General features: G+C 48.0%; 1 protein-coding gene across 9 annotated transcripts in view; it reads right to left on the bottom strand.

Moving 5' to 3' along the window:
- The window catches only part of NCAM1 (neural cell adhesion molecule 1), a 238,798-nt gene that overhangs the window by 60,511 nt on the left and 153,228 nt on the right, over nucleotides 1-25,059 (bottom strand). For all 9 annotated transcript variants that reach the window (XM_044997309.1, XM_044997308.1, XM_044997306.1 and 6 more), the window contains exons 2-12: nucleotides 23,739-23,813; nucleotides 21,812-22,030; nucleotides 20,054-20,197; nucleotides 18,851-18,988; nucleotides 18,224-18,341; nucleotides 17,425-17,594; nucleotides 16,336-16,478; nucleotides 4,446-4,596; nucleotides 3,452-3,636; nucleotides 2,429-2,525; nucleotides 1,437-1,607 (exon numbers count right to left, since the gene is read on the bottom strand). In XM_044997309.1, coding sequence (XP_044853244.1) covers nucleotides 1,437-1,607; nucleotides 2,429-2,525; nucleotides 3,452-3,636; nucleotides 4,446-4,596; nucleotides 16,336-16,478; nucleotides 17,425-17,594; nucleotides 18,224-18,341; nucleotides 18,851-18,988; nucleotides 20,054-20,197; nucleotides 21,812-22,030; nucleotides 23,739-23,813 — 1,611 coding nt within the window. The remainder of the gene's footprint in view (nucleotides 1-1,436; nucleotides 1,608-2,428; nucleotides 2,526-3,451; nucleotides 3,637-4,445; nucleotides 4,597-16,335; nucleotides 16,479-17,424; nucleotides 17,595-18,223; nucleotides 18,342-18,850; nucleotides 18,989-20,053; nucleotides 20,198-21,811; nucleotides 22,031-23,738; nucleotides 23,814-25,059) is intronic.

Below are 25,059 nucleotides of genomic sequence, written 5' to 3' on the forward strand. Positions count from 1 at the left end.
GACTTGATAAAATTATATAAAATAATGACTGGTCTAGACGGGACAGACCAGGAACTTCTGTTCTCCCTGTTTCACAACACAAGAACAAGGAGATGTTCAATGAAATTAAAAGATAGCAAACTCAAAACTGAATAAAGGAAATATTTTTTCACAAGTGACTGGACTGTGGCATTCACTGCTACAGGATGTCATTGAGGCAGAGAACTGTGCAAGATTTGAAAGGGGATTATACATTTGTATGCAGGGCCGACGAGGGGTGCGGGGGGAATCTGGTACAAATTACCGAGGCCCGGCGGTCTGGAAGGGGGCCCGGGGCCCAGCTTCGTTGGCCCTGTTTAGCTGGTCCGCCCTAGCTGGGGGGCCTGAAAAATTTTTTTCTCCGGGGCCTGAACCCGCTCTCGGCGGCCCTGTTTGTATGGAGAAAAAGAATATCCTGCTATAATAGTTAACACTAACAAAAAACTTTGGGAGGGATATTAAACTTCATGCTTTAGGTCTTAATCTGATTATTCGGTATTAGAGATTAGGATGAGACCTTCACAGGCATGCAGGTTACTCCACATCCGCCCACCATGGGGTTTCCCCCACTTTCCTCAGAAACAACTGGCACTGGCCACTGTTAGGGAAAGGGCACTGGGTTAATTGGAACATGGTGATTCCTATATTCCCAAATAATGTGTTCGAATGAACAATATTTTAGTGCTGAGCTGCCCAAGGAATGTCCCCGACAGATGACCTGGAAGGTCCATTAAAAATGTTAAAGCTGGAGTTCATGCCGATGCTTAAAAGGGAGGCTTCTCCTTAACAACCCCCAGGTATATAGATTGTTTTATGTCTCTCAGCCCAGATTCATCCTTCCTATGAAGCACAGTGGTACCTTCCTCTTAAATGAGCTTATTGCAAACCAGTCTGATGACCCTTTGACCCAGGGAAAACTGGATCTGGAACTCAACTGGGTTTGGCTTTAAATGAAAAGATCAGGTGAGCACAATGCTATTTCTGTTGCTTAGCTCTCAGTTACTTAGACTGCAAGCTCTCTGAGGCAGGGACTGTCTTTTCACATGTGAGCAGCAACTAGTACAATGGGGACTGATCCCTGATTGAGAAATCCAGGTGATACCGCACTACAAATAAATACATACATAATAACAACAGGTCTTTGTTGACGCTATTGTTTTCTGATCCTGTAAGCAGCGGGGCTCTGCACAGCTGAACAGCAGGAACAGAGCACACAGCAGGGGAGCTTGAAGGCATACACTGCATACCAGTGGGAGTGATTTTAGTACCACCAACACCTGACCAGGGTGTGGATTCCATTTCGGGACTCCCGAAGAGCCTAGAACGGATGCTGAAGTTAGAGGGGGGAACTATCACACTCCAAAAACAACAAGAGACTCCTGAGATGCTAAGAGGGACAATGTTTTTTTGCACCCTACCTTCTTTGGCATCATACCACCCGGAATGCCAATCCTCCTCGCCCAGTGCTCTCCATTCCGCCTTGTACCTGAGGATGGGCACCCCACCGGTGGCCTCCGGCTCATCAAACTCCACCTGGGCAGTGCTGGAGTAAGGCTCCACTCTGTCAATGGAAGGAGAGGACGGAGTATCTGGGGGAGGAAGGGAAATATAAGCAGTGATGTGGAGAGGGCAGGCAGCAAATGTCCATACAGCCTGTGCCCTTGGAGAGAAGGTATCTGTGGCGATCCCAGAAACGTCTGCCTGCATTCTGCCTTGTGCTTAGACCCACAGGGGGGACCCTGTCCTCACCCAAGCTTGCTACAGGGGCTCTTGGGAGGCAAATAGGTTCTCTGTGAATTGTGGAGTTTTCATTTCCTCCCTCCCATCAGGGACAAGAGACTCACAGCATTTCCCTCCTGGTCACTTATTTCCTCCGATGAATAAATGCAGCCTGCACATGGCTATGCGTGCGCCCTGGAGACCATTCTGCTGCTTCGGGCCTTCCTCACAGAACATCTGAATGCACAGCTGGAGCATTCCTAACTGTTTCCATGGCAACCGGGTGAATTAATTATCGGGGGCACTCTGAGTTCAGGATAGTGGAGCCCCTCCCAGCCTGTCTGGTTACCAAGGCAGGTGGAGAAGCCTGACTAGCTGGCAGGGGCTGCTCTGGGATTTCTGCATGGCAGCAGGATGTTTTACGGAGGATAGTTCACCAGCTCCAGCCCATACACACGGTGCTGCTATTAAAAGCCAAAGAGCAAGATTCTGTCACAGCACCAGTGCCATAAAGGGTGCCATAAAGGCCTACTCAGGCAAAAAGCAGCCGCCTCCAAAAACGGGGCAGGAGACAAAATTCCTGGGATCCACACGGCCTTTGAACTTGCGAGCTACAACTGTAAGTGCCTCTCTGTGCATCCCACCAGCCCCCTGCCCGTCAGTGGATCACGGGGCTGTGTGGGACACTCACCTGCTTGCACAAGGATGAATTCGGAGGACTCCTGGCCGATGCGATTCACTGCAGTGCAGTTATAGTTCCCAAAGTCATTCTCGGAATCCGGGGTCACCTGGATGTTTAGGGATGGGGAGGGGGGTGTTTAAGGATGCGCCCAGATCTCAAAGCCCAAATTCCCCAATCCCCGTTGGGTTTTACGAAAGGAGGAGATACCAAGGTACCATAAAATAGGGATGCTGAGCATCAGCCCATCAGAGACAGGTTGCTCAGGGGCCTTGTGGCGATGGGTGAGAAGCTGAAGACAAGGCTCTGCCTAAGCTCCACAGGCTGCTCAATTTACAGGGGCCTCTTTAGCCTCCTGCCCTGTTATCTCCTCCTCTCCTGCACCCTCTCTCCTTTAATCAAACAGCACAATGACGCACACATGTACCACAGTGAGGGGGAGAGACTGTACATCTGTGGAGACACCTGATATCGTCCCGAGATACAGAGCAAGGGACTGCGTCTTCCTAGGGCTCTGTGAAGCACCCAACGTAACGGGGCCTCAGTCCTGATTGAATCCTTTGGGAACTACCAGGATAGACACAATAAATGAATAACAATCCCATGACATTTGTAACTTGGGTGCTTCCTCCTGATTCCTTGCCCTGCCTACAACGATGCGTCACTTTCTCGTGTTCCCTCTTGTCTGACGTTTAGACAGCAACCTGTTCAGGGCACGGAACGTGCCTCTTACTGGTTTGCAGCCAAGCACACTTCTGACCACTAGCTAGCAATCCATTCTTCAGCCCTTGATTGGAATGGTCCTGTCTCCTAGCCCAGGGTGAGCCATCTCTGCTCCTGCCACAGGCCAGGCCATAGCGTCTTGTCACTAGAGGCTGGAAATGCTGCTTCTCTGTTTACAGGCGGGGCAGCAACAGACCACACGGAGTGACGGAGGCCTCCCCCCAGGGCTCTCGGTGCCATAAACAAACATTAATCTATAACTCATGAAGGCTGCACGTTCATATCCCCTCCCCGAGAGCCCCCTTTCCTCACCTCCAGGTAACTGGCTGATGGGGTGTTGTAGATCTTGATGTTACTGTAGTTGGAGCTTGGCAGCAGCTGCCCGTCCCGGAACCAGGAGATGGCAGCACTGGGATAAGCAAACACCTCGCACGTGATGTTCACTTGGTTCCCCTCCCAGGTGTAGACTGCCACAGGGCCCTGCAGCTTGGGGGCATCTGGGAACAGAGACAGCGTCACTTGAGGCAACTGGAGCCATAAATGTCCCCCTGCCCCAGCCCAGTCCCCCTGCCTGGAGCGAGGGCTCTGTACTACCACGCAGGACATCCAGCTCTGGGCCTTGGCAGGGGAAAGGAGCTGGGGCTGGCAAGTGCTGGGAATGCTCAACTCCTGGGGGTGAGGCTGAGCAGACAGCGCATTCGTTACGTGTCCAGGGGACAGCGCGTGCCTCCTGCCACTCACCCACGGCGCATGGCCTCCGGCGGCTCAGACAGCACTTCCAAAGGGGATGATACCGTGGGTGGAGGCTGTTGAGCAAAGGGCTCAAGTCCTGCCAGGCCTCGGTTAGGCCAAAAACAGAGTTGGGGGAAGGTCTGAGCAGCAGCTGCCCTGCTGTACCAAGCCAGCGCAAGAGGACTGAGGAGGAATTAGCTTCCTAGCTCTACCTGCAGGAGGCACAAACCTGGCCCACGTCACCAGATGGTGTAAACTGATGCAGCTCAGGGCCTGCACTGGAGTGGTGCTGATTTACACCAGCCGAGGACCCAGGGCCCTGCATTTGTGCACACAGAACTGTTGATTGACCCTGCTTTATTTGTCTTCCCAAAAGGCAATATGGCTGGTTCTTCACCCCAGAAACTGATTCTGGACTGCGCTGGCTCCCATGACCTTTGTTGAAACAGAACACGGCTCACTGCCATCTAACAGGCATCAGCCTTGGGACGGCATGTCCTGCGGCCACCTGAGCCGCTCCTTAGGGTATCACTACTGCCCGCTTCGCAGACGAGAGCCCGTTGCCCATACTTACATTGCACTTCAAGGTACATGGCCTGGGAGTCTTGCCCGATGGTGTTGCTGGCCGTGCACACGTATTCTCCAGCGTCCGTGTACTGAATGTCCTTGAGCGTCAGGGAGGACACTCGGGCATGGCTGCGCACCACTATGCGCCCATCCAGAGTCTAGCAGGAAAGGAAGACAGAGTGAGAGACGGGGCACTGAGCCACTGAGGGCACACAGAATACCAGGTTTTAATACAGTTCTATTCCCCCCGCCTCCTTAGCCCCCAATGCTCAGTAATTTAGAAGCAATCACCAGCAAGCAGCCTAGAACTGCATAGGAGTGAAACTGACAAAAGCAGCAGTATTACTCCTTGCTGCCTAGGGCTGAACGCAGCAATTCCAGAGCCCCAAGGAAGAGGGAGAGGAGTTACCTTCCCATCCTGCTACATGTCAGAAGACACCTGGCTAAGGAAGGTGGGGTCTCCAGTTGAGATGTGCCCAAGCCATGCTCCTTGTGTTCAGAGTTACAATGCAAGGCTTGATGGATACTAGCTAAGGGATTTCCCACTTACTGCTCTCTTGTAGAAACCTGCTCAGACTAGGTCAGTTTCCAACAGACCTGAACACTCAGATTGCAGGTTTGATTCTCCTCTCACTTGTATCTGTTTTACGCTGGAGTGACTCTGCTGATTTCAGTGGAGTCATTCCCAATTCACACCCAGTGTAAGTGAGCACGGAACCAGGACCCTGAGTTTGAATCAGAGGCCACATAGTGTGAAAATTCAGTGCTCCTGTCTGAACATGGGGCTGACCAGCGCAAGACTTGGAAACAGGGTGGGAAAATATATGACCCTTTGAATACCCTTGCTTGAAGTTTTCGTAGGGTCTGTGAGTTTAAACAAGTTCTGTAATACGGTGATTGGCTCCAAGATGATTTCGGAATTGTTCCTATATGCAGGGTGTGAATGTATGTATGTCAAGCAGTGTACAGATAGGGAGCATTACATCCAGGTTACAAGGCGTTCAAAGAGATTACAACCGTCTGTCAGAATCACCTTGTTCCTTCACAACTGGAATGTTGCCACTCCCAACATCCCTGAACCGTAAGAATGAATCTTTCAAGACAGGCTCTCCCAACCCATATAACCATAGAACTTGGTCACCTTTCCCTGCTCCTTCTGCCTTACCCACTACTCCAATTTAAGCCCTTTGAAACACAGACAACATCTACTTGTCTGTGAAGTGCCTAACACGCTATTGGGCTCTACCCACCGGTAAGCTGCACGCCCTTGTGGCTGTGTGCGCAACTGTGTGTTGTAATTACAACCGTAAGTGCTCCAAACTTCCAGCTACCCAGGCTTACAGTCGCAAACCCCACAGAAACGCTGAGCCTTGGCAGAGAGCTCTGTTCAGATCTTGGGTGCACAGCTCTCCTGGGTCTAAGATATCTTTTTGTTTAGTGGTTGAAGCCTGGGAAAAGCTTGAGGTTCGAAGAGGTAACAATTATAAGTAAAGATGATGGTCCAGCTCTTAACAAGGTGTGCTAAAAAGACATGCCTTGATGTTCCATCTCTATCGGAATCTATCAACTCAGCACATTTTTGACCTTTAAGCCTTTCCTATCTAGAAGCAGAGAATTGATATCCATTGATAAAATATGGACGCAATTCTGCATTTGTCTCTCCTGTCCCCCCCCGATCCAAGTAGGTTTGATGCAAGCTTGACAAAACCAGGCCAAGGCCACATGCTAACAAGTTCGCCCTCTCTCCCTGGCACTGTCTCTAGGACACGGAGACACAGAACTCTATTTCATGCATGCATGGGACAGTGTGCCAGTCTGGATCACTACATTTGGTAGCTTTGCAGGAGCTGTGAAAGGCTTCCTAATGAGGCATTAGTCTATGGCACTATGTTTCTCATGTGAAACCATATTTTTTGTCTTTTTTCATAGAAGTCAGACCAATGGTACATCTAACCCAGAATCTTGTCGTCCAACAGTGACTGGTGCCAGATGTGCCAGAGGGAATGAACAGAACAGGACAATTATGAAGTGATCCATCCCCTGTCGTCCAGTCCCTGCTCCTGGCAGTTGGAGGTTTAGGGACACCCGAAGCACAGGGCTGCATTCCTGACCATCTTGACTACTAGCCATTGATGCACCTATCCTCCATGAACTTATCTAATTCTTTTATGAACCCTGTTATACTTTTGGCCTTCACAACATCCCTTGGCAACAAGTTCCACAGGCTGACAGTGTGCTGTGTGAGGAAGTACTTCCTTATGTGTGTTTTAAACCTGCTGCCTATTAATTAAATTGAGTGACACCAGGTTCTTGTGTTATGTGAAGAGGTAACTTCTTCACTTTCGTCACACCAATGATGATTTTATAGACCTCGATCATATACCCTTAGCCATCTCTTCTCTAAACTGAACAGTCCCAGTCTTTTTAATCTCTCCTCACATGGAAGTTGTTCCATATCCCTAAGCATTTTTGTTGCCCTTCTCTGTATTTTTCCCAATTCACAGGGTATTAGACGCTATCAAAAGAGCAGGCCTAGTTTTCAATACTCCAGAGCTAAAGGGACATTTACTCCTATGTGGGTGAGGAGAGTCTGTTTTTAGGATGTTTGAGTCCTCTCCAAATACAGCACCCAGGTACTCCCCCCCCACACACACACTTGCTTCTCACACACATTGGCATCATTAGCAAAGTGGCAAGCACCACTAGGCGAAGGCACCCTGAAATATTGGACACAGTTGGAAAATCAGAAGGAAAGAGATGAGGGAGCCATCCTAGGTCTGTGCTGTCATTATCCCAGTCGGAGGGCACTTAACTGGGAATTAGCAGTGCCTTGCACAGATCTCAGCAAGGCACCATTAATTTGGGACCTGATTATGTTGGAGTGGAATGTTTCCGATAAGTCTTGTTCACAACTCAAGCTGTAATAAGACTGTCTGTTTTGCCTGTAACCGAGCTTTTAACATCTGTCTGGGATGATAATACTCTTTTTGGTTCATATCTGCTGCCAACTTCTGATGCTCTCCCTTTCTCCAGTACATTCTGGGCTGGAACGGTGAGGGAGGATTTACAGGGCTATGCAGAATGAGAGTATGGCTGATTGGGGTTCAGAAGCACAAGTAGCTAACAGCTATTTCCCCTCCAAAGTAGCTTACGCAAGGCGAGAGTTTAATAAATAAAGCATCCTTCACAGAACCCCATTCAACTCTTTTAGCAGGGAGGGAAACGATTTCAGACTGAGTAAGCTTAGTAGCATCACTTTCGCAATTAAAAAGGCATGAGATACACAGGGCAATGTATTAAAGAACATACAATTATAACATGAATTAACTTAGACTTAAAGAAAGGAAACTATTAAAATTCCAAATCCTCCAGTAGAAACCAGCATGAATATTCAACGTCTCCATTTTCCATGTTCATGGTTCTCCAACATACTATTTCAGAACAGGACTAGGCAGGTTCCCATCATCCTCACCTGAAGTAGATGTTGATGGGCTTGGGTAACAGGCGAACCTTGTCTAAGCCACATCGCCCTCTCTACTGCCCACTGGGTTAAGACACTCAATCAGGCTACCAAAATACTGCTGTTAAGAATACGAAATGCAGTCACCAAGCTCTAACCACCAATGATGAGCCACAGCTATCTGCTGGGGAATTAGGTTCCCAAGCACATTCGGAAGCAAGAAGTCTCTCTACAAATCATGAATATGTAAAAACAGAATATTTTAAATACGTAATTTCATGTGAAAAATATCAACCAAATTGTGTTATTTAAATGCATTTAACTCCCCCTCCCCACCCATTTGCCCCCCAAAGAGATAAATAAAGTAAATTTAGTAACCGGGAGCATTTCGTGGAGAAACACAGCCTGGAGACACGTAATTGCATTGCTTTTGAGATGGAATGTGATGCAATTGTTCTTTAAGAGAAGACTGTGCCTAATGAGAGCAATGAGCAAACAGGTGAGTTGGGCTGGAGTGGAGGCAGTCAGGCTCTTAGAGGGAAGCTACTTTCCCAAGCCACATGGAAGGAAAGTCTCCTAATTCCAGCTCAGTGCCACCTCTAGGATGGCAATTTGGCTAAATGGGCTTTTGGCTATTTGCTTTCACATCCACTGAAAATTACAGTCTTGTGTTTTAAATGGCAAGTAGGATTTTCACGCATGACTTCTGCCAACTCCTGACACAGCTGGTTTGCTCATCCAAAGATGCGTCACTATAAGCCAAGCAACTTCTACCACTATCAGCTGATCTTTTTTTTTTAAATATGGTTAAATTATTAATATTGGCTTGGTTATTGTACTAGCAGTGTGTTAATCTGTAATACTTAAAAAAAAAAAAAAAAAAAAAAACCTAAAGAGATTGGCTATTGGTCTGGTAATCTTATACCTCTTGCTTCTCGGGCCGAGTCCACGAAGCCTGGAAAAAACAGATATAAAACACAACAATAACACACACACACACACAAAAAAAGCAACAGAAGTTTATCAAGTGTTGTGTTTAGGTAACATACTGTATGCATCACACTGCATTCTGTGCACATGCAGGCTCCAATTTAGATCACTTCTGGGAGGGGCGGAGGGAAGATGAGGTGGGAAATAGAACTGATATTTCCATCTCCCAATATAACTTCAATTTGGATTTGCATTCAGCATTTTAATTTTTTAAAAACTGATTTTAAGATGAATTATTAATCAAAGGCTAATGATATTTGAAGACTTTGTGCTTCTGCTGTTGCACATTAAGCAACTGTATATTTTGCTCTGCTGCATCTCACCACTTCTATAAACATGTCCCAGCGGTGCTGCGGAAGCAACTCCAATGACCCAGGTCACTCAATGCAAAGATATTTATAGAACTGGTTTTCTAACACTGAGTTTGTTGTTTGCACAGATACGCTGGTAATTAATGCTTGCATTGTTAACACTGTCATGCATTTGTACCATTTTTACATACATGCTGTGTCCGGAATAAGAGTTCTCATATTACAGCGCTGAGGAAAAATGTGAACTCCAGAATCAAACAAAAGACAACAGCAACGAACTCTTAACTCCACTAGGTAATCCTCCAGCTAGCAGATGCTCTCAGTCTTTACTGGGGATGGAACAAACGAATAGCAGGCACTCTCTCCAAACATACACTAGCCTTATCAACAAAGGTAAGTTTCTGAGCGAGACAGCAGCAGTCTAGGTCATAATCACTCCTGTTCGGAAAGACCAGGGGTTGCTGGGTTCACTTTTCCTCTATCAATCGGCTTTTCGTACACTTTGTCCTGCCGTCAGTTTCATTTGCAGCTTGTCCATTCAGGAGTCAAAAATCACCTGCTAATATGACAGCCATAAGGGCGTTACTTAGCATGCGATCCAAAGGCATGAGTATCGCTGACGGTTGGATGATAGCGGCGTTCACAAAGAACAGGAGACGGACGTTCAGGAAATGAGGATGGGAAATGCACCGTTGTTTCCAAAGTGCTTCCAGTGAAGTAAATGTGACCAGCAAACAAAATGAGACTGAAATACTAACGTACAGTATTGACTCGCCTGATTTTACATTCTCCACCGGTAACCCACCGACTTCTGCATGCTGCTTCCAAGCCCCAAGCATTTATATTTATCTGTATTCCAACCAAGTTCAGGTTCCACGGAAGCCTAACAAGCAAGTTACACTAACTCAGCATCATCCTTGTTGTGTGTCTGGACTCACTGTGGCTGCTCCACAAAATGTTTATGTGATTTCCATAGGTAGATCCTTCACCCACCCCAGCACATTCATTTAGTTTCAAATCCCCTTATAAGAGGTTGAAGAGCTCCCACTGCAATGCCAAGGAGTATTCCAACCTGACATCAGCCTAAACCTTTGCTTGTGGTTTTATGCCAGCGCATCGCTTCGCTGACATTCCAGGCTACTGCACTTTGTGTCAGTGCATGGATCGCATTGCAGTCACGTGTTAATCTCCCTCCAAACCCTTTCATCTGGGGAAGAAGGTTTTAGATTAATCCAATTTGGGATGGGGAGGGCAATGCACCTAATACCTCTAACATCTCCTTGCAGCAATTGGGTAAAATCAATTGTCTAACTTTCTCCTTGACTAGTTTTCAGTCCCTGCAAAGTTTTCAAGCAGATGAACATAACATAAGAATGGCCCTACTGGGTCAGACCAAAGGTCCATCTAGCCCAGTATCCTGTCTTCCAACAGTGGCCAATGCCAGGTGCCCCAGAAGCAATGAACCAAACAGTTAATCATCAAGTGATCCATCCCCTGTCACCCATTCCCAGTGTCTGGCAAACAGAGGCTAGGGACACCATCCCTACCCATTCTGGCTAATAGCCATTGATGGACCTATCCTTCATTAACTTATCTAGTTCTTTTTTTAACCGTTTTATAGCCTTGGCCTTCACAACATCCTCTGGCAAAAAGTTCCACAAGTTGACTGTATGTTGTGTGAATAAATACTTCCTTTTGTTTGTTTAAAACCTGCTGCCTATTAATTTCATTTGGTGACCCTTAATTCTTGAGTTATGAGGAGGAGTAAATAACACTTCCTTATTGACTTTCTCCAAACCAGTCATGATTTTATAGACCTCAATCATATCCCCCCTTAGTCCTCTCTTTTCCAAGCTGTAAAATCGTAGTCTTATTAATCTCTCCTCATATGAAAGCCGTTCCATATCCCTAATAATTTTTGTTGCCTTTTCCTGAACCTTTTCCAATATATCTTTTTTGAGATAGGGCGACCACATCTGCACGCAGTATTCAAGATGTGAGCATACCATGGATTTATATAGAGGCAATATGATATTTTCTGTCTTATTATCTATCCTTTTCTTAATGATTCCCAACATTCTGTTTGCTTTTTTGACTGCCGCTGCGCATTGAGAGGATGTTTTCAGAGAACTATCCACAATGACGCTAAGATCTCATTCTTGAGCAGTAACAGCTAATTTAGACCCCATCATTTTATATGTATAGTTGGGATCATGTTTTCCAATGTGTATTACTTTGCATTTATCAACCTTGAATTTCATCTGCCATTTTGTTGCCCAGTCACCCAGTTTTGTGAGATCCTTTTGTAGCTCTTCGCAGTCTGCTTGGGACTTAACTATCTTGAGTAGGAGAAAACCCAGCTCTCTCTCCAAGATAGTTGGCCTATTTCTATGCAGCAGCCTTTACCCTCTGCAATCTCAATCCTAGACAGTTTCATGCTGACCTCCCAATCCCCCTTAGACCAGGGAAAAGGGGAGCCCAGATCCATACTGCACATGAGCAAAGAAGGTCATGAGCTTAGTAAATTCTTACGAAGTTTCTCTCTCTCATTGGATTCAAACAATTAAATGGGAGCAATTTAGAAAATAAGGGATTCCCTGGAGAATTTAATGGAATTAACCCACCTGACTATTGTATACAAAATCATCCATATATAAATGTCAGTAAAAGTGGGGACACATTGCAAATCAAGGTTGGGAAATCCCATGATGAAGGGGCACCGTATGCTTGAGAATCAGCACAACTAAGATTTTTGCCAGTGTTATGACCCCCACCATGGATTAAAATTTAAGGGACAGATCCTCAGTTGGGGTATCTCGGCAAAGCTCCACTGAAGTAAATGCAGCAGTGCTGATTTACACCAGCTGAAGATCTGGCCCAATTTTTCCCTATCTCCTATTTCTGTTTATTTACTTCTTGCATTTCACTTAGCCTGGACCATGAAAAGGAACTAGTCACCCTTCTCCACCGCTTCTCATGCTCTAACCCAATGCTGCAATGACTGGGTTGCAAATGCTGCAGAGAGAAGTGCTGAAATTCCAACAAACAACAAATTCTGTTCTCACTGAAAGTCTTTCCAACTAATTTCATTAAAACATTTCCAGATATTAACCAAAATGGGTTGATTTTTTAAAAACCAAAAATAACTTGGGGTCTCAGCTACCCTGCAGCGCTGTTAATGCCAACAAATCCCTGAAACATGGGGAGACTGAGGTGTTGGGAAATTCTCAGAATAGCACCAACACAGCTGTGCAATTCACCCGAGAAGAGCTATTGGTCAAATTAGAACATGCACTCCTTTAGCTAGACCAATTGCTACCTACAGGATGTACATCTCAGACTGTTACATTCAGGAAGCACTTTTCCACTTCAGTAATCGCGGACCTTGTACGAGAGCCTTGGTGAAAAGAAGGCTTAACAAGACGATGTTGACACATCCACTAAGCTCTCAGTGGCACAGAGGGAGGCAGAGAATCCAGGGCAGGTTCACTATGCTCTCGAATTATCATTCCAGATTTTAGCTATTTGATTAGGGAGAGACTCAGCCTGGGACTGTATTGGCAGGAATCATTACCCTTTATTCTGCATCTCCACTGAAACGCAAAAATGAGCCTCAGCACTTATCTAAAGTGCCAAAGGGCAAATCAGGGGTGAGGGGGGCTGGTTCGGATTGGATTTAAGAGGACAGATTGTTTATTGCCCATTTCCGCAGTGTGTTTTCACACAACCACATTGGTGAAAAACAAAGCGATGGCACTGCATGAGGCTGAGATCTTCCTCCTCCTCCACCTCCTCCTGGCTTTTTAATTGATAACTTCAACACTCTCTCATCTGGGAACAATGGGCCAGGATTCATGCTTGGCAGAAGCAAACCCTTTCATCTTCCTAAACTGGCTTTGATTTGGCCCAAACCTCTCACTCACTCTCTTTGAAGTGCTATCTGTGACTGCAGAGGATACAGCTAAGTGCTGACCCTCCTTACAAATACAGCATTCCCACTGTGAGAGCTGGGCATGGTGGCACTCATAATCCCCTTCCAGGGGGAAAACCAGCACAAAGCTCTCATTGGCTGTACGACAACTGATTGACTGAGCAGAGCAGAAGGCACTGACTCCCACACTGACTAATGAGAACATGTGCACTTTCTCTTTGGCTAGCACCTCTCATTTGCTGTTAGGCAGATGGTAACATGCAATGCAGCTTCTGATGAGAGGCTAGGGAGCAGTAATCCTTCGGTATATACCTGGCCAGCCTGCCACCAGCATCAGCAAGATTTTAACAGCAGATACTGTAGAAGACGACATTATTTTTACATACAGTGCAGCTGAGAATCTTGTATGGGAAACCTTTTATGCATTAACATAAGGACTCAGCTAATGTTTCCTGGGCATGTATGTAAGAAAACAGCCTGGTTAGAGAGAGTCCATCTGGAAACCTAATAGGAAACAGGACTGTAATGTCTCTGCACTGAAATGGTGAAGCCTGAACATATTGACATATACCAGATCAAAACTAACGTTTCTGCACCCTAATCATTGTCTTGCAAAATGGACACAAGAGAGAGGGCTGAAATATAGCTAGCAGCATGCCCCGACTGTACAGATATTTCCTCTTGTATTATTCAAAAAGAGATGATCCTGTTCTCCAACACAGCAGTGATAAATACTCAAGGGAAGATAAACAAAAGGTATTCCAAATCAATAGGAGACCGCTCATTACACCAACCGCTCCCTTGGGATACCTCTGATAGCTAAGTTCTTCTGTAACAGAGATAGGCAAAAATTGTAGGACGGGACTGCAGGGCAGTGTAGACATGCCCTTAGTCTGTCATGGCCACAGAATTCACCTGGGTTAGTTGTTTCCCTATTAGTGCCTGGGGAAAACTGACAAAGCCAACTCTCTCTCTCTCATTTCAAACATATGCAATCATGCTGCAAAACAGCAGCCTCGCCAGCAACAGGAATCTTATTCTAAAAGATCTCAGCACTGACAACTTCAGTGTTCACCGGCTGCCATTCCTGCTCCCATTGTCTGTACACTAGATGGTGAATTCCTTGAGACCGGGATGTAAGGTAAAATGTTCAAAAGTGCCAAAGTGACTTAGGTGCCTAAATCCCATTTCCAAAACCAACACAGGCACTTAGGGACGGATTTTCAAAAGTATGTAGGTGCCTAACTCCCAGTTAAGCTCCTAAGTGCCTACAGGCCAGTGCCTGTCACTTTTAATTTGAGCACTTTGAAAACAGTACTCTTTGTCCCAAAGTCAAGGCTTATCTGTTTCTCTGAGCTTTGCCAAGAGCAGGTGAGGTGGTGTGGGGTGAGGACAGAGAGAGTGATTTGGCCAGTCATTTCCTGGCCATTTTGACCTGCTGAGTTTTTGAATGTCTATATCATTAATCTGCACCTAACACATGGCATATGAGCTTTTAATAAAAAAAAAACCAATCACACAAATACCTGCCTGGAAAGTGCCTAACACACTGAAGATTTACACATAAAACAACAAACCCTGGAATGAGGGACTCTGCCAGTACATCAGACATATGGTAGTAGTTTGAATCTTCGCATTTTCCTCCTATCTACATAAGAAACTATCCGAATATGCACCATAGTTCCTTAATATAGATCACTGACTCAACAGCATCAAACATGATCTGTGAGTCTCAAAAATAGTTAGCAGTTTTGCAGCTGAGATCTCATTAGCTCAATTGGGCTAGACAGGCAGAGGAATATGGAAAGAGCAGGTTCCTCTGGGAGATTTCTATGCAATTTAGTCTTCTGTTTTCGGTCTCTATTCACTACACAAAAGTTCTTTCCCCCAGATGCAGGAAATCAAGACTCCAGATTCCATGGACCCTGGCCTCCCAAATACCTTTCCGGGATGGAAGCAAACCTGTGAATACCCTGGTCCAGTTGCCCCAATGCAATATGGGTCTGAGCCAAATCCCACTGAAGGCAATGGGATCTTTTCATTGATCTCACTGAGCTACAGACTAGGCCCTCTACGGAACCCAATGGAACTTACACCTTTCCTACAGGGCAGGAGGAAGCCTGGTTGTTTCTGATATCTCAGACAATGGATTATGCATCATCAATACACTGAAAAGAGGAGACTGATGACACAACACAAAGGACTCATTACTGCAGGAATAGGCTGTGTGGCTGGTCCTAAGACAGTGTCTACACTCAGTCTTTCTTTCTACCATGCACTCCCAATTCCCCTCGTCTTCACACTGACTCAGACCTGCTAAAGGGTTCAGGCCACTAACCACTACAAGGGGCCTGTTGTTATAGAATTACCAATGAGCACTATCTAATTTACTATTTACCTAAAGGTAGCTCAGTGTTGGAGCTAGGTTCTCCCTTCTCACTCAGCTGCCTCTTATATGACTCTCATAACAATGGACAGAGGTCCCCCAATCTCCACCTGTTATGCCCCTAAGACAGCTAGTGGCAAATCAAGCCAGAATGATTATTTACAAAGAAACTGCTAATTATTTTTGCCTTTAAAAACAAAATGAAATCAGTACGTGATTCACGATACAGGCAAACACAAAGGCAACCAGGTGTTTGTGCCCAGAGTACGTGCAGCGGGAGTGTACGATACAGGGGGGCAAGAAAGAATCAACAGGCTCATTTTGGTCCATAGCATCTCTGAGAGATGCATTTCTTCCCCAGGATGGTTCTACCACCATGATGAGGTCACTGAGCACACTGGAATCGGGCACCCGTTTCCACCCACCACAGTGGAACCAAAGGGTGGACTGCTTCCTGGAAACGCCTGTGTAAAGGATCCCCAATTTGGTGCTTTAATGCAATTCTCTTAAAGCCTCAGTAGCAGAAACAAAGGAGAGAGGAACATGGTGGGGCAGAGCTGCAACGAATGGGTATAGCTCCACTGACTTCAATGGAGCTAGGCCAATTTACACCAGCTAGGGCTCTATGATAAATACCAGGCTCACGGGTGCCTTGTGCAGCATGGCAGGGTCTTACAATAGACAGAGAGGAGGAATCGCCAGGATTTCAGTGTGCATCTGCATGACATCATCATGTCTTCTGGCCGAGCAGAGAAGCACGGGAGGCACGAGCTGCTCTGAGCCATGTTACTGAGGCCCTGGCTTTGGGAGCCGTTTTACCTTCTCTTCGTTGCTGATGTTCCGGGTGGAGGTTCTCCAGGTGATGGAGGGGATTGGGTCCCCAGAAGCCTCGCAGGTCAGCGTGATCTGGTCCTCCAGTTCCATGGCAGTTTTGTTCTCCACGTAAGTGATTTTGGGTTTTGCTGGAAAGGGAGCACAATGGGTTTTTTGGCCACTGCTATGAAGCGAGACTGCCTGGAGTTAGCGAAGTTTGAACTGAAACTATCCATTAGACAAAAAGGCTTTTGCATTTCTACTTTCAGAGAGAATTGCTTCAGCGGGCAGAGGGGCAGCATGGTGTGCCCTCCCCTCCCCTGGTCCAGCCTGCAGTGGCTTCTAGTTCAGCAAAACTAAAAATGGGACCAACTCAGCCCCTGGAGCAAGTACACCGAAGCCAGTCATTACATCAGGGCCTCGGCTGTTTCAAGAAAGCCGGGAAGGAGACTAGAAAAGCTAAGGTTAACTTTTGTTGTTTGACAACCACCTTTGTGTGACCTGGGTTTTTTTCAACTCAGATCTCTGCCCAAAAAAAAAAAAGTCTATGATAAATGGCAATAAACAGCTGGAAGAAACTGACAACGTCACAAGGGCTAACATTAATCTTTTCCAGAATGCAGCTAAGGGTGAAATTCACCCCAGTGCAGAGCTTTCAAAAGTTCCACTCCAATCCTAAAGGCTTGACCTAATGCCCACAGAAATCAAAGGAAAAGTCTCCCATTGACTTTGGATTCAACCCTAAAAGCTTGAAAAGCATTTGAGTGGTGCACAGCCTAGTGCTGACCCCCTGCAGGGAGCGGGAATTTCAGCCACAAGAGACAGGAAATGGAAGAGAGACGGTATTTTATAGTGACCACCAGCATCTTTTGTCTGGTAGACAGCACAGTGCTGGCACACAGGCGGTCACTGTAATTCAGCAAGCGCACCCAGCGTCTGAGCCAGACGTGCCTGCTGGGGAGGCAGGGCGTGCTGCTTCCAGTTTGTAGCAATGAGCGGCCAATGGCCAGCTGGGCTCCCTGACCGGTCTGTGGGGAATGTGTCTGCGTGGGGGGTGGGAAGGAGCTATATCAAGCCTGATATTGCCCTGTTTACCGAAGACTTTGAGGTGGATGATGGCATCCTGCTCTCCGGCCTTGTTCTCAGCGGTGCAGGTGTACTCCGCCTCGTCGCTCTTCTCTACCTTCTTGATGGTCAGCTCAGAGCCATCGTAGTTGAAGTCGTATTTCTTGTCATCGTCCCCCCGTTCTATCAAGTCCCCATCCCTGCAGGGCACAAAACAAGCAGGTTGGGTGAGAAGTTAATGCTGGCTGGTTTTTAGAACTCATCTGTATTTCTAAATCTAGCTCCTTTGTTTGGAGGAAGGACAATTTCCCTACGGTCCCACCTCTCTCACACTTGTTTTCCTCCTTCGGTTGAGCCCTCCCTACCCTTGCCTTGGGGTCCTGTGCCATGGAGTCCTTCACCTGTCGACATCCCTCATGCCAACCAGAGGGGGTTGCTTGAGACCCTGGCCCTGCACCCAGAACTCAGCCTGCTGCCCCGCAGCAGCATTCGGAGACACTGTCAGCCCCAACCCTAACCTTGGTTTCTCAATGCCACGTTGACCCTGGGACTGACATGTAAAGTGTGTGAAGACCTGGGGGTGAAAGGTGCTGCAGCATATTGCTATTACTGCTGCTGCTATTGTTACTGGCAAATGACCATTTGTAAAAGCATTACAATTCTCTGACTTTGTTATGAGAAACTGAGTCAATGATATTCTAGCTAAAATGGTGCCATTCCCCCTGTGACCAGCTCTGCTCAATCAGAGGTGCAGATGGAAGCAGCACTCACATTGAGTGCCTCAGTGAAAACATCCATGCTCTTAAACCATGTAAACTGAGTATCTTACTTCATCCAGCTCATGGCTGGCTCAGGAAAGCCATCAGCATCGCACACTAAGGTGACAGACTGGCTGAGATTGGCCGTAGCATTCATGGTGTTCTGCCTGGCACGGACGGAAGGAGGCACTGGAAGAAAAAGAAGTTGAGTTAGAGAGAGGGGGAAAGAACAGGTGGGTAGAAAAGAACCAGGTAAGGAAGTTTCCTGCCCTCTGCCATACACACATAAATGAGTCCAAGGGAGCACATCACCTGCAGGTTTGAACCTATACATTTGATGCACAAGGTCTCTCTATCAAATGGTGGGAGGAAGAGGACCCACATTGCAGGGAAGATGGTCTGTTGGACAAAACCATCCATGAATCAAATGAGGGCCATCTCTCACTTTGAGCTATGAGACTTTCAAGCTTACTCCTGACATGATAATTTCCTGTAAACATCTTGTAAATGCCAAATCGATTTCATGGGTGTGTTTATTTGACACAGCAGAGTGAGATTAATAAGCCTCATGGATCATGATTCTGACAGCTCACGAGTGTGAACTTATGAGCGGGTCTTTCCTTCCAAGACAAGGGTGCAGCAGCTTATAACCCAGGTAGCACAAGTCCCCTCCACTGCCAGGGCTCCAAGCTGCTCACCATTCACGATGACCTGAATATCCTTGAAATTGACCTCCCCACGAGCCAGGATTCTGCCCTCACAGCGGTACGTCCCTTCATCCGTTTTCTTGATTCCCCGGATTTGCAAGAAGTTGTTGGGCAAGACTATAAATCGGACTAGAAGAGACGAAAGGAAGTTTCAGTCAAGGACCATTTAGAGAGAGCGCTGCAATGAACGGGCACGTCCCCACTCCCCTTACGGCTTGGAGACAGAGCTTAGCGTAATGTAACTTCCCTTTCCATCAGGGTAATGAAAGTCACCCCATAATCAGACCTGACACTGCCAGGAAAGAACATCCAGGAGAGAGTCCCTCACACAGCAAGCTAAAAGGCAGTGGGGACAAACCTCTGTGTTATTTTACAACCAGCACTTTTATTTTACTTTAAGTTTAATCAATACCTGGCTTGGGCCAATGGACCATTTACTACTTGTCTCCCCGGGGAGTGGAGGCTGGTCTTAAATAACGATAATACCTCGCTCTAATATAGCATTTTTCATCAGTAAATCTCAAAGCACTTCACAATCTTTTAGTGTGTGTATCCTCACGCTGCCACCGCTACAAGGTAGGGCAGGGCTAGAACCCCCTTTTCTAGATAGGGAGTGAGGCACAGGGCAGGCTAAGTGACTTGCCCAAGGTCTCACAGGGAGGCTGTGGCAAAGCAGGAAACTAAACCCAGGTCTCTCAAGTCCTAGATTAGTGCTCTAACCACTGGCTGATCTGTAACTGCACTTCCTTGACACCTAGACTGACAGGAGCTGGGAAACGCTGCAGAGGCAACACTGCTCTGGGGAGACAGTGCTCTGGAGTGACATGAGCCCACAAAATCCACAGAGGGGCTCCACTGTCTGCTGCTCCTTGGCGCAGCATAGGGGAAATGGGAGGGCTCTGGCCAGGACAGCTTAACCACGTGGCCTCTTTAAATCCAGACTGGATTTCTCTTTTTAAAACATACGCTCTATTTCAACTACAAGATGCTGTGTTTTAATGCAATTCCTGAGGGAGGTTCTCTGGCCTGTGCCAGGAGATCAGGCTGGATGATCATAATGGTCCCAGGAGGCCAGACCTAATGGGTGCCATTTTACCCCCCCTGCTCTGAGTTCCCGTGCCTACTTGTCCTTTTGCCGCCCTGGCAGAGCTACACAAGGCCTCTGGAAGGGCAAGGGGACCTCTCGTTCCTTACCATCTTTTTTCAGGACAACGTCCCTGTCCTTATGCTTCCACATAATGGTGGGAGGCAGCGAGCTGAGCACATCGCACACAATCACAGCATCTTCCCCCTCCTGGAACTCCTGAGGGGTGGGAGCGTTCCTGAACATCAGCTTCTCTGAAAACAAGGAGAGCGACAGGACAATGGAGCCGCTGCCCCAGCGCGTTGTGGGCACCACCTGAATTGCAAAGGCACGTTGCCAACTCAAAGCACAGATGAAACAATGATACACATGGCCGAACCCACTTGGGATGCTCACGCCATAGCAACGTGTGTAGCTTGGCATTAGCATCCCGCACTACGGTACGGGAACCCTGTGCTAGTTACACACCAAGAGGCAACGGGATTCCATGTTAGGATGTTGTGTTATGGGAAAGCCAAACGCAAAACCTCCCAGCTGGTAGGCAAGGAACAGCTATGATAGCTTTGCCAGCTGAGGGCTATTATGGGCCTCATGAATGTAGGATCCCACTCCACTGTAAGTGGTCCCTGTAGGGCCGTGCTGAGCCCTGACCCTGCCTCATCCCAACCCTGCCTGTTCTGCACCAAGCACATCACTCCACGCTCTTCTCCCAGACATTCACATCACTCTGGGCTCTACCTTTGCTCCTCACTACCTTGCACCAAAGATTTTAGTGGGCTGCAGCTCAGCTGGGGTCTCCAGCAGGGGTGAAGGACCCTTTCTAAGTTCCAAGCACATTCTGCAAGCTGCAAAAACCGTGGGATTGTCCAGCTCTGAAACTGGAGATACTGGCTGTTCTGTTTCTACGGGGCCTGAGGGCAGAGGCTCCAGAAGTGGCTACCACAACCTTTCTTGTGACCAGGGACTGCTAGAGCAGGCTGTCTCCCCGGCTTTCTTGCTGTGCAGAGAGACCATGGGTAACAAGAGGTGAGCAAAGCAGCTACGCTAGTAACAGACCTCACAGCCAATCAACCCCTTGCTTCATCTGTCGCACACCATTAAGCGGGTCAATGCAGAGTCGCTGAGTGGCTTGAACAAAGGGCGTGTTAGGAATGGTCTTCCTGCCCCTGAACCATTCAGCTCAGCCTGTGGATCCCTTTGCTTGGCTCCTGACAGCCGTACGGGCCAGGGACCATTCACACACCCAGACGTAACCCTCAGGCTGAACTCTCAGTCTCTCCGCTAACAGCACGTGGGTGACACCAGGAGGGTCTGGTTTGGATGGAGGAGCATGAATTAGATGGGGAAGGGCAGAACATGAGGAACGTGGCTCTGAGGCCAACCTGACAAATCACAGGGTTAACTGAGAGGAAATATGGAAGTTGCTCACTGCTAACTGGCCAGCTTGAGACACAATGGCTTCTATTTCTCTCAGTAACTCTGACGACAGAGATGGTGGGGTGTCAGTCAGACAAATACCATGACTACCTCCTTCCCATCTCCCTTCGTGGGACAAACTCTCCTATTCCCATATCCTTCACAGACCAGCCCTTCCCCTAGCTTCTCATGGGTGAGCGTCTCCTCACAGGCACTTTCCAGCCTCCTGTTCATGTCTCTCCCCACCCTCCTTCACAGTCAACACTCTCCCCTCGCTGCTAAGGGAGGAATGGGCTCCACTTTGACAGCCTTCCCCTTCCCAGTCTGTTTGGGAGCTGGCTCCCCTTCCTGGCCACCCCTCACTAATGAGAGCCACACCTCCCCAGCAAGTCCCTGGGCCTCCCCTCACAAAAGTCCGACCCCAAAGCAGGCTCCCAGAGCTGTGCTCTTACGGAAGATTTTCACGTTGACGGTGGCCTCAGAGTCGCCCTCCTCCTCACTGGTGACGACACACTTGTAGATGCCGGCGTCGTCGATGTTGGCGCTGTAAATGGTGAGGGTGGAGGAGAAGTCATCGTTCCGCACCACCGAGATGCGCTGCTGGTTGGGCGTCAGCTTCTCGCCGTTGGGGGAGAACCAGGAAATGTCTTTGGCTTTGGCTTCCCCAGTCACTAGAGATGAAACAAAGCACATTGGACCAGCTCCCTCTCAGCCAGCCAGGGCCTGGGGGCCATCGCCTGCAGGGTTGTGGGAAGGGCCCAGACCAGGCAAAGGATTTCTGATGCCCGGGCAGTGTGGGGCATGCTTACTGAGCTGGGTTTGTGAGAGTGCCCACCCACCTGAGGGGGCACGTTTAAGTCCCTTTGGATTTACTGACAAGCCCCGATGCCAGAGAGCTAATCCCAGCAGTGGCTCACACATTATACGCCACGGTCTGGGTCCACCGGGGACAGCTCCCCACCTTCACAGAAAGACATCCATTAGCTGCTGCCCCATGCAGCCAAAAGGAGAAGCTGCCCATTTTAGGCTTGGAATGGCCTCATACATCCCTGCGGTCTTCTCCCCTCACCCCGCTCAGTATGGAAACACAGCACTCCTCCCGCTCCAATAAATATCCCTGTTTGCAGGTTGTGCTGGGGCATCGCATTGCAAACCAAGCTGGTTAAATTGCACAACAGGCAAGTTAAACCTGCCACTGCATCCGATGCAAATCAAAGTGGCTTGTAAGGACCCATCTCTTGGAGCTCACATTTCAGGGTTTCCCCATGTGGCTTTGTTATTTGTTCAGAGGAAATCTGTCACAGAGGAAATTTAACCAATCCCATTTGCTGAAGCCAAGGTGGAGTCATCACAATAGCACTTACTCAGAGGACACTTTTGCCTTCAAAGCACTGTACATACATTAACAAATGACTCTGCGCTGAGCTAGCCTGGGTCCCTAACGAGGAGATGCTTGGGGAAGTCAGACATGCCACGCTGCAACTTGGCTCCAAGCCATGTTTTAATGTTTGCTCAGTGTCATGCTCTGGTTTAGGGGTGACCTGGGATCATTTGTTGTCATACCAGTGTTGCACCCAGGTAACCAATTCACCCAGGCAAACCAGGGAAACCTGTAGCCAGTGGCATGCGTGTGTGCTGAAACGGGGCGTGCTGCAGTAACTGTGCGGTACCACACAGGATACGTGCATTGCCTGGGGTTCACAGTGGACACTGAATACTGTTTCTTTCACCCAGCTGCTTGGAGCAAGTGGCAGGAAGGGTGGTACTAAAAATGCAGGATTCCCGTTGTATTAAAATCCTCAGGGGCTGAGGTGGAGATTTTCAAAGCTGCCCAAGGGGCTTAGAATCCACGCTCCCATTCAAGCGGTTGGAAATTGGGTATCAGAATCCCCCAGATGATTTTGAAAAATCTTGGCCCTCAGACTAATACCTCTAAAACAAAAAAGACCAATGTTGAGGGCAGACATGATGTAACAGATTTCTGGGGCAACCCTTCTGGTCTTCGGGGTTCTGGGGTGGCTCTGGGGTATTGCTTCCTGCTCTTCCCAGCCCCAGGAGAAGTGTGTCTTTACTCTCCCAGCCCAACCACCTCTGTCACCTTTGCTATTATACCTGTGATTTAGTTGGGGATTGGTCCTGCTTTGAGCAGGGGGTTGGACTAGATGACCTCCTGAGGTCCCTTCCAACCCTGACATTCTATGATTGCTTTTGATCTGCTTGAATTACAAAATAAAAGACCAAGAAACCCAACAACAAGGAGAATTGAATGGCATGTCCCTGTACATGTGACTATGCCTGGGGCTGAGTGGAATGGGTTCCCCAAAAGTGACTCAACAAACACGGATGGAAAAGCCTGACAGAAGCAGCACCAGCACTCACCTTGACATAAGAAGAATTTGGATTCTCCAACACTGATCTCCACCTGACTTGGAACAATATCCACTTGTAGAGACACTGGGAAAGACACAAAGCAGGAGTTAGGCAACTGGAGTCATCCAGCAGAAAAAGGTCCTGCCGCTTGGGACTCAGGTCAGCTCAGCAATGGAAGGGCCAGGGCTCTTAACTCCACTTCCAATGCTCCCGACCAGTATTGGATTATACACAAGCCTTCCATCCCTAAGGACCTCAAAGAGCCTGTAACGACATGAGGCACTTCCACCTCTTCCTGTGCCTACACAGAAAGGCATGGGAGGAGCTGTGTTACCTGGTGATCTGTTGTACGTCAAGTTATGTGCTGCACATCATGCTTGGAGGTGGACTGGAGAGGGCAGTAATAAGATCACACCATTTGGGCACCCTATTATTTATGGTTATTGAATCACTTGGAAGGCAGCGTGGAAGGAAGGGGCTGAATGAAAAGAAGGTGGCAGCTTAGTGGGCTTGAAATGGGAGGCTGTTGAGTGCATAAAGGGCAAAGCTGAGAAAGGAACAGAGCTGGCGGTGGGAGAAGAGAATCCCAATTTGAGTCTGGCAATGAAGTAACACGCTCCAGGCTGTTCAGCTGCTCAAGTATATACTGACTCTGTGCTTTCCCTACACACTCAAGGTTTGTGTGCTGCTTAGCTTCACAGCTGCTCTCACCCTGCCACGTGTTTGCCTCACATTTACATATAGAATTATTGCCATAACACATATGTATCCGTGCTTGTGTCAATCAAAACAGCGACTGCACTGTCCAAGATATGGGTGTGAGATTCTCAGCATCACTACGCCGGCATCATGTGTTGAGCATTGGCAGACAGCAATGACACATTATTCCTGTGACCTGTGTCAAGGTCTTGCAGCTCAGCAGGACAGTCCCTATCCTAGGAGACTACTAATATTCACTCTTCCTTAACAGCGGTGGCTCCAGGCACCAGCGCTCCAAGCATGTGCCTGGGGCGGCAAGCCGTGGGGGGCGCCCTGCCAGTCCCTGCAAGGGCGGCTCTCAGCTTTCGGCGGCTTGCCTGCGGGAGGTCCACCGGTCCTGCGGATTCGGGGGTAATTCGGCGGCGGGTACACTGAATCCGCGGGACCTCCCGCAGGCACGCCGCCAAAGGCAGCCTGCCTGCCGTGCTTGGGGCAGCAAAAAAGCTAGAGCCGCCCCTGTTCCTGAAAATAGGGCAAAGCTACTGGAAGCGGAGCAAGCACTGTGACAAGCAGAGCAGCATTCAGAGATAAGTCATTTAGGCCGCATAAGGCTATTTAGGCCTCTTCATTT

Source organism: Mauremys mutica, chromosome 22 (assembly GCF_020497125.1).
Source record: "Mauremys mutica isolate MM-2020 ecotype Southern chromosome 22, ASM2049712v1, whole genome shotgun sequence".
In the NCBI taxonomy this organism is placed as follows: Eukaryota; Metazoa; Chordata; order Testudines; family Geoemydidae; genus Mauremys; species Mauremys mutica.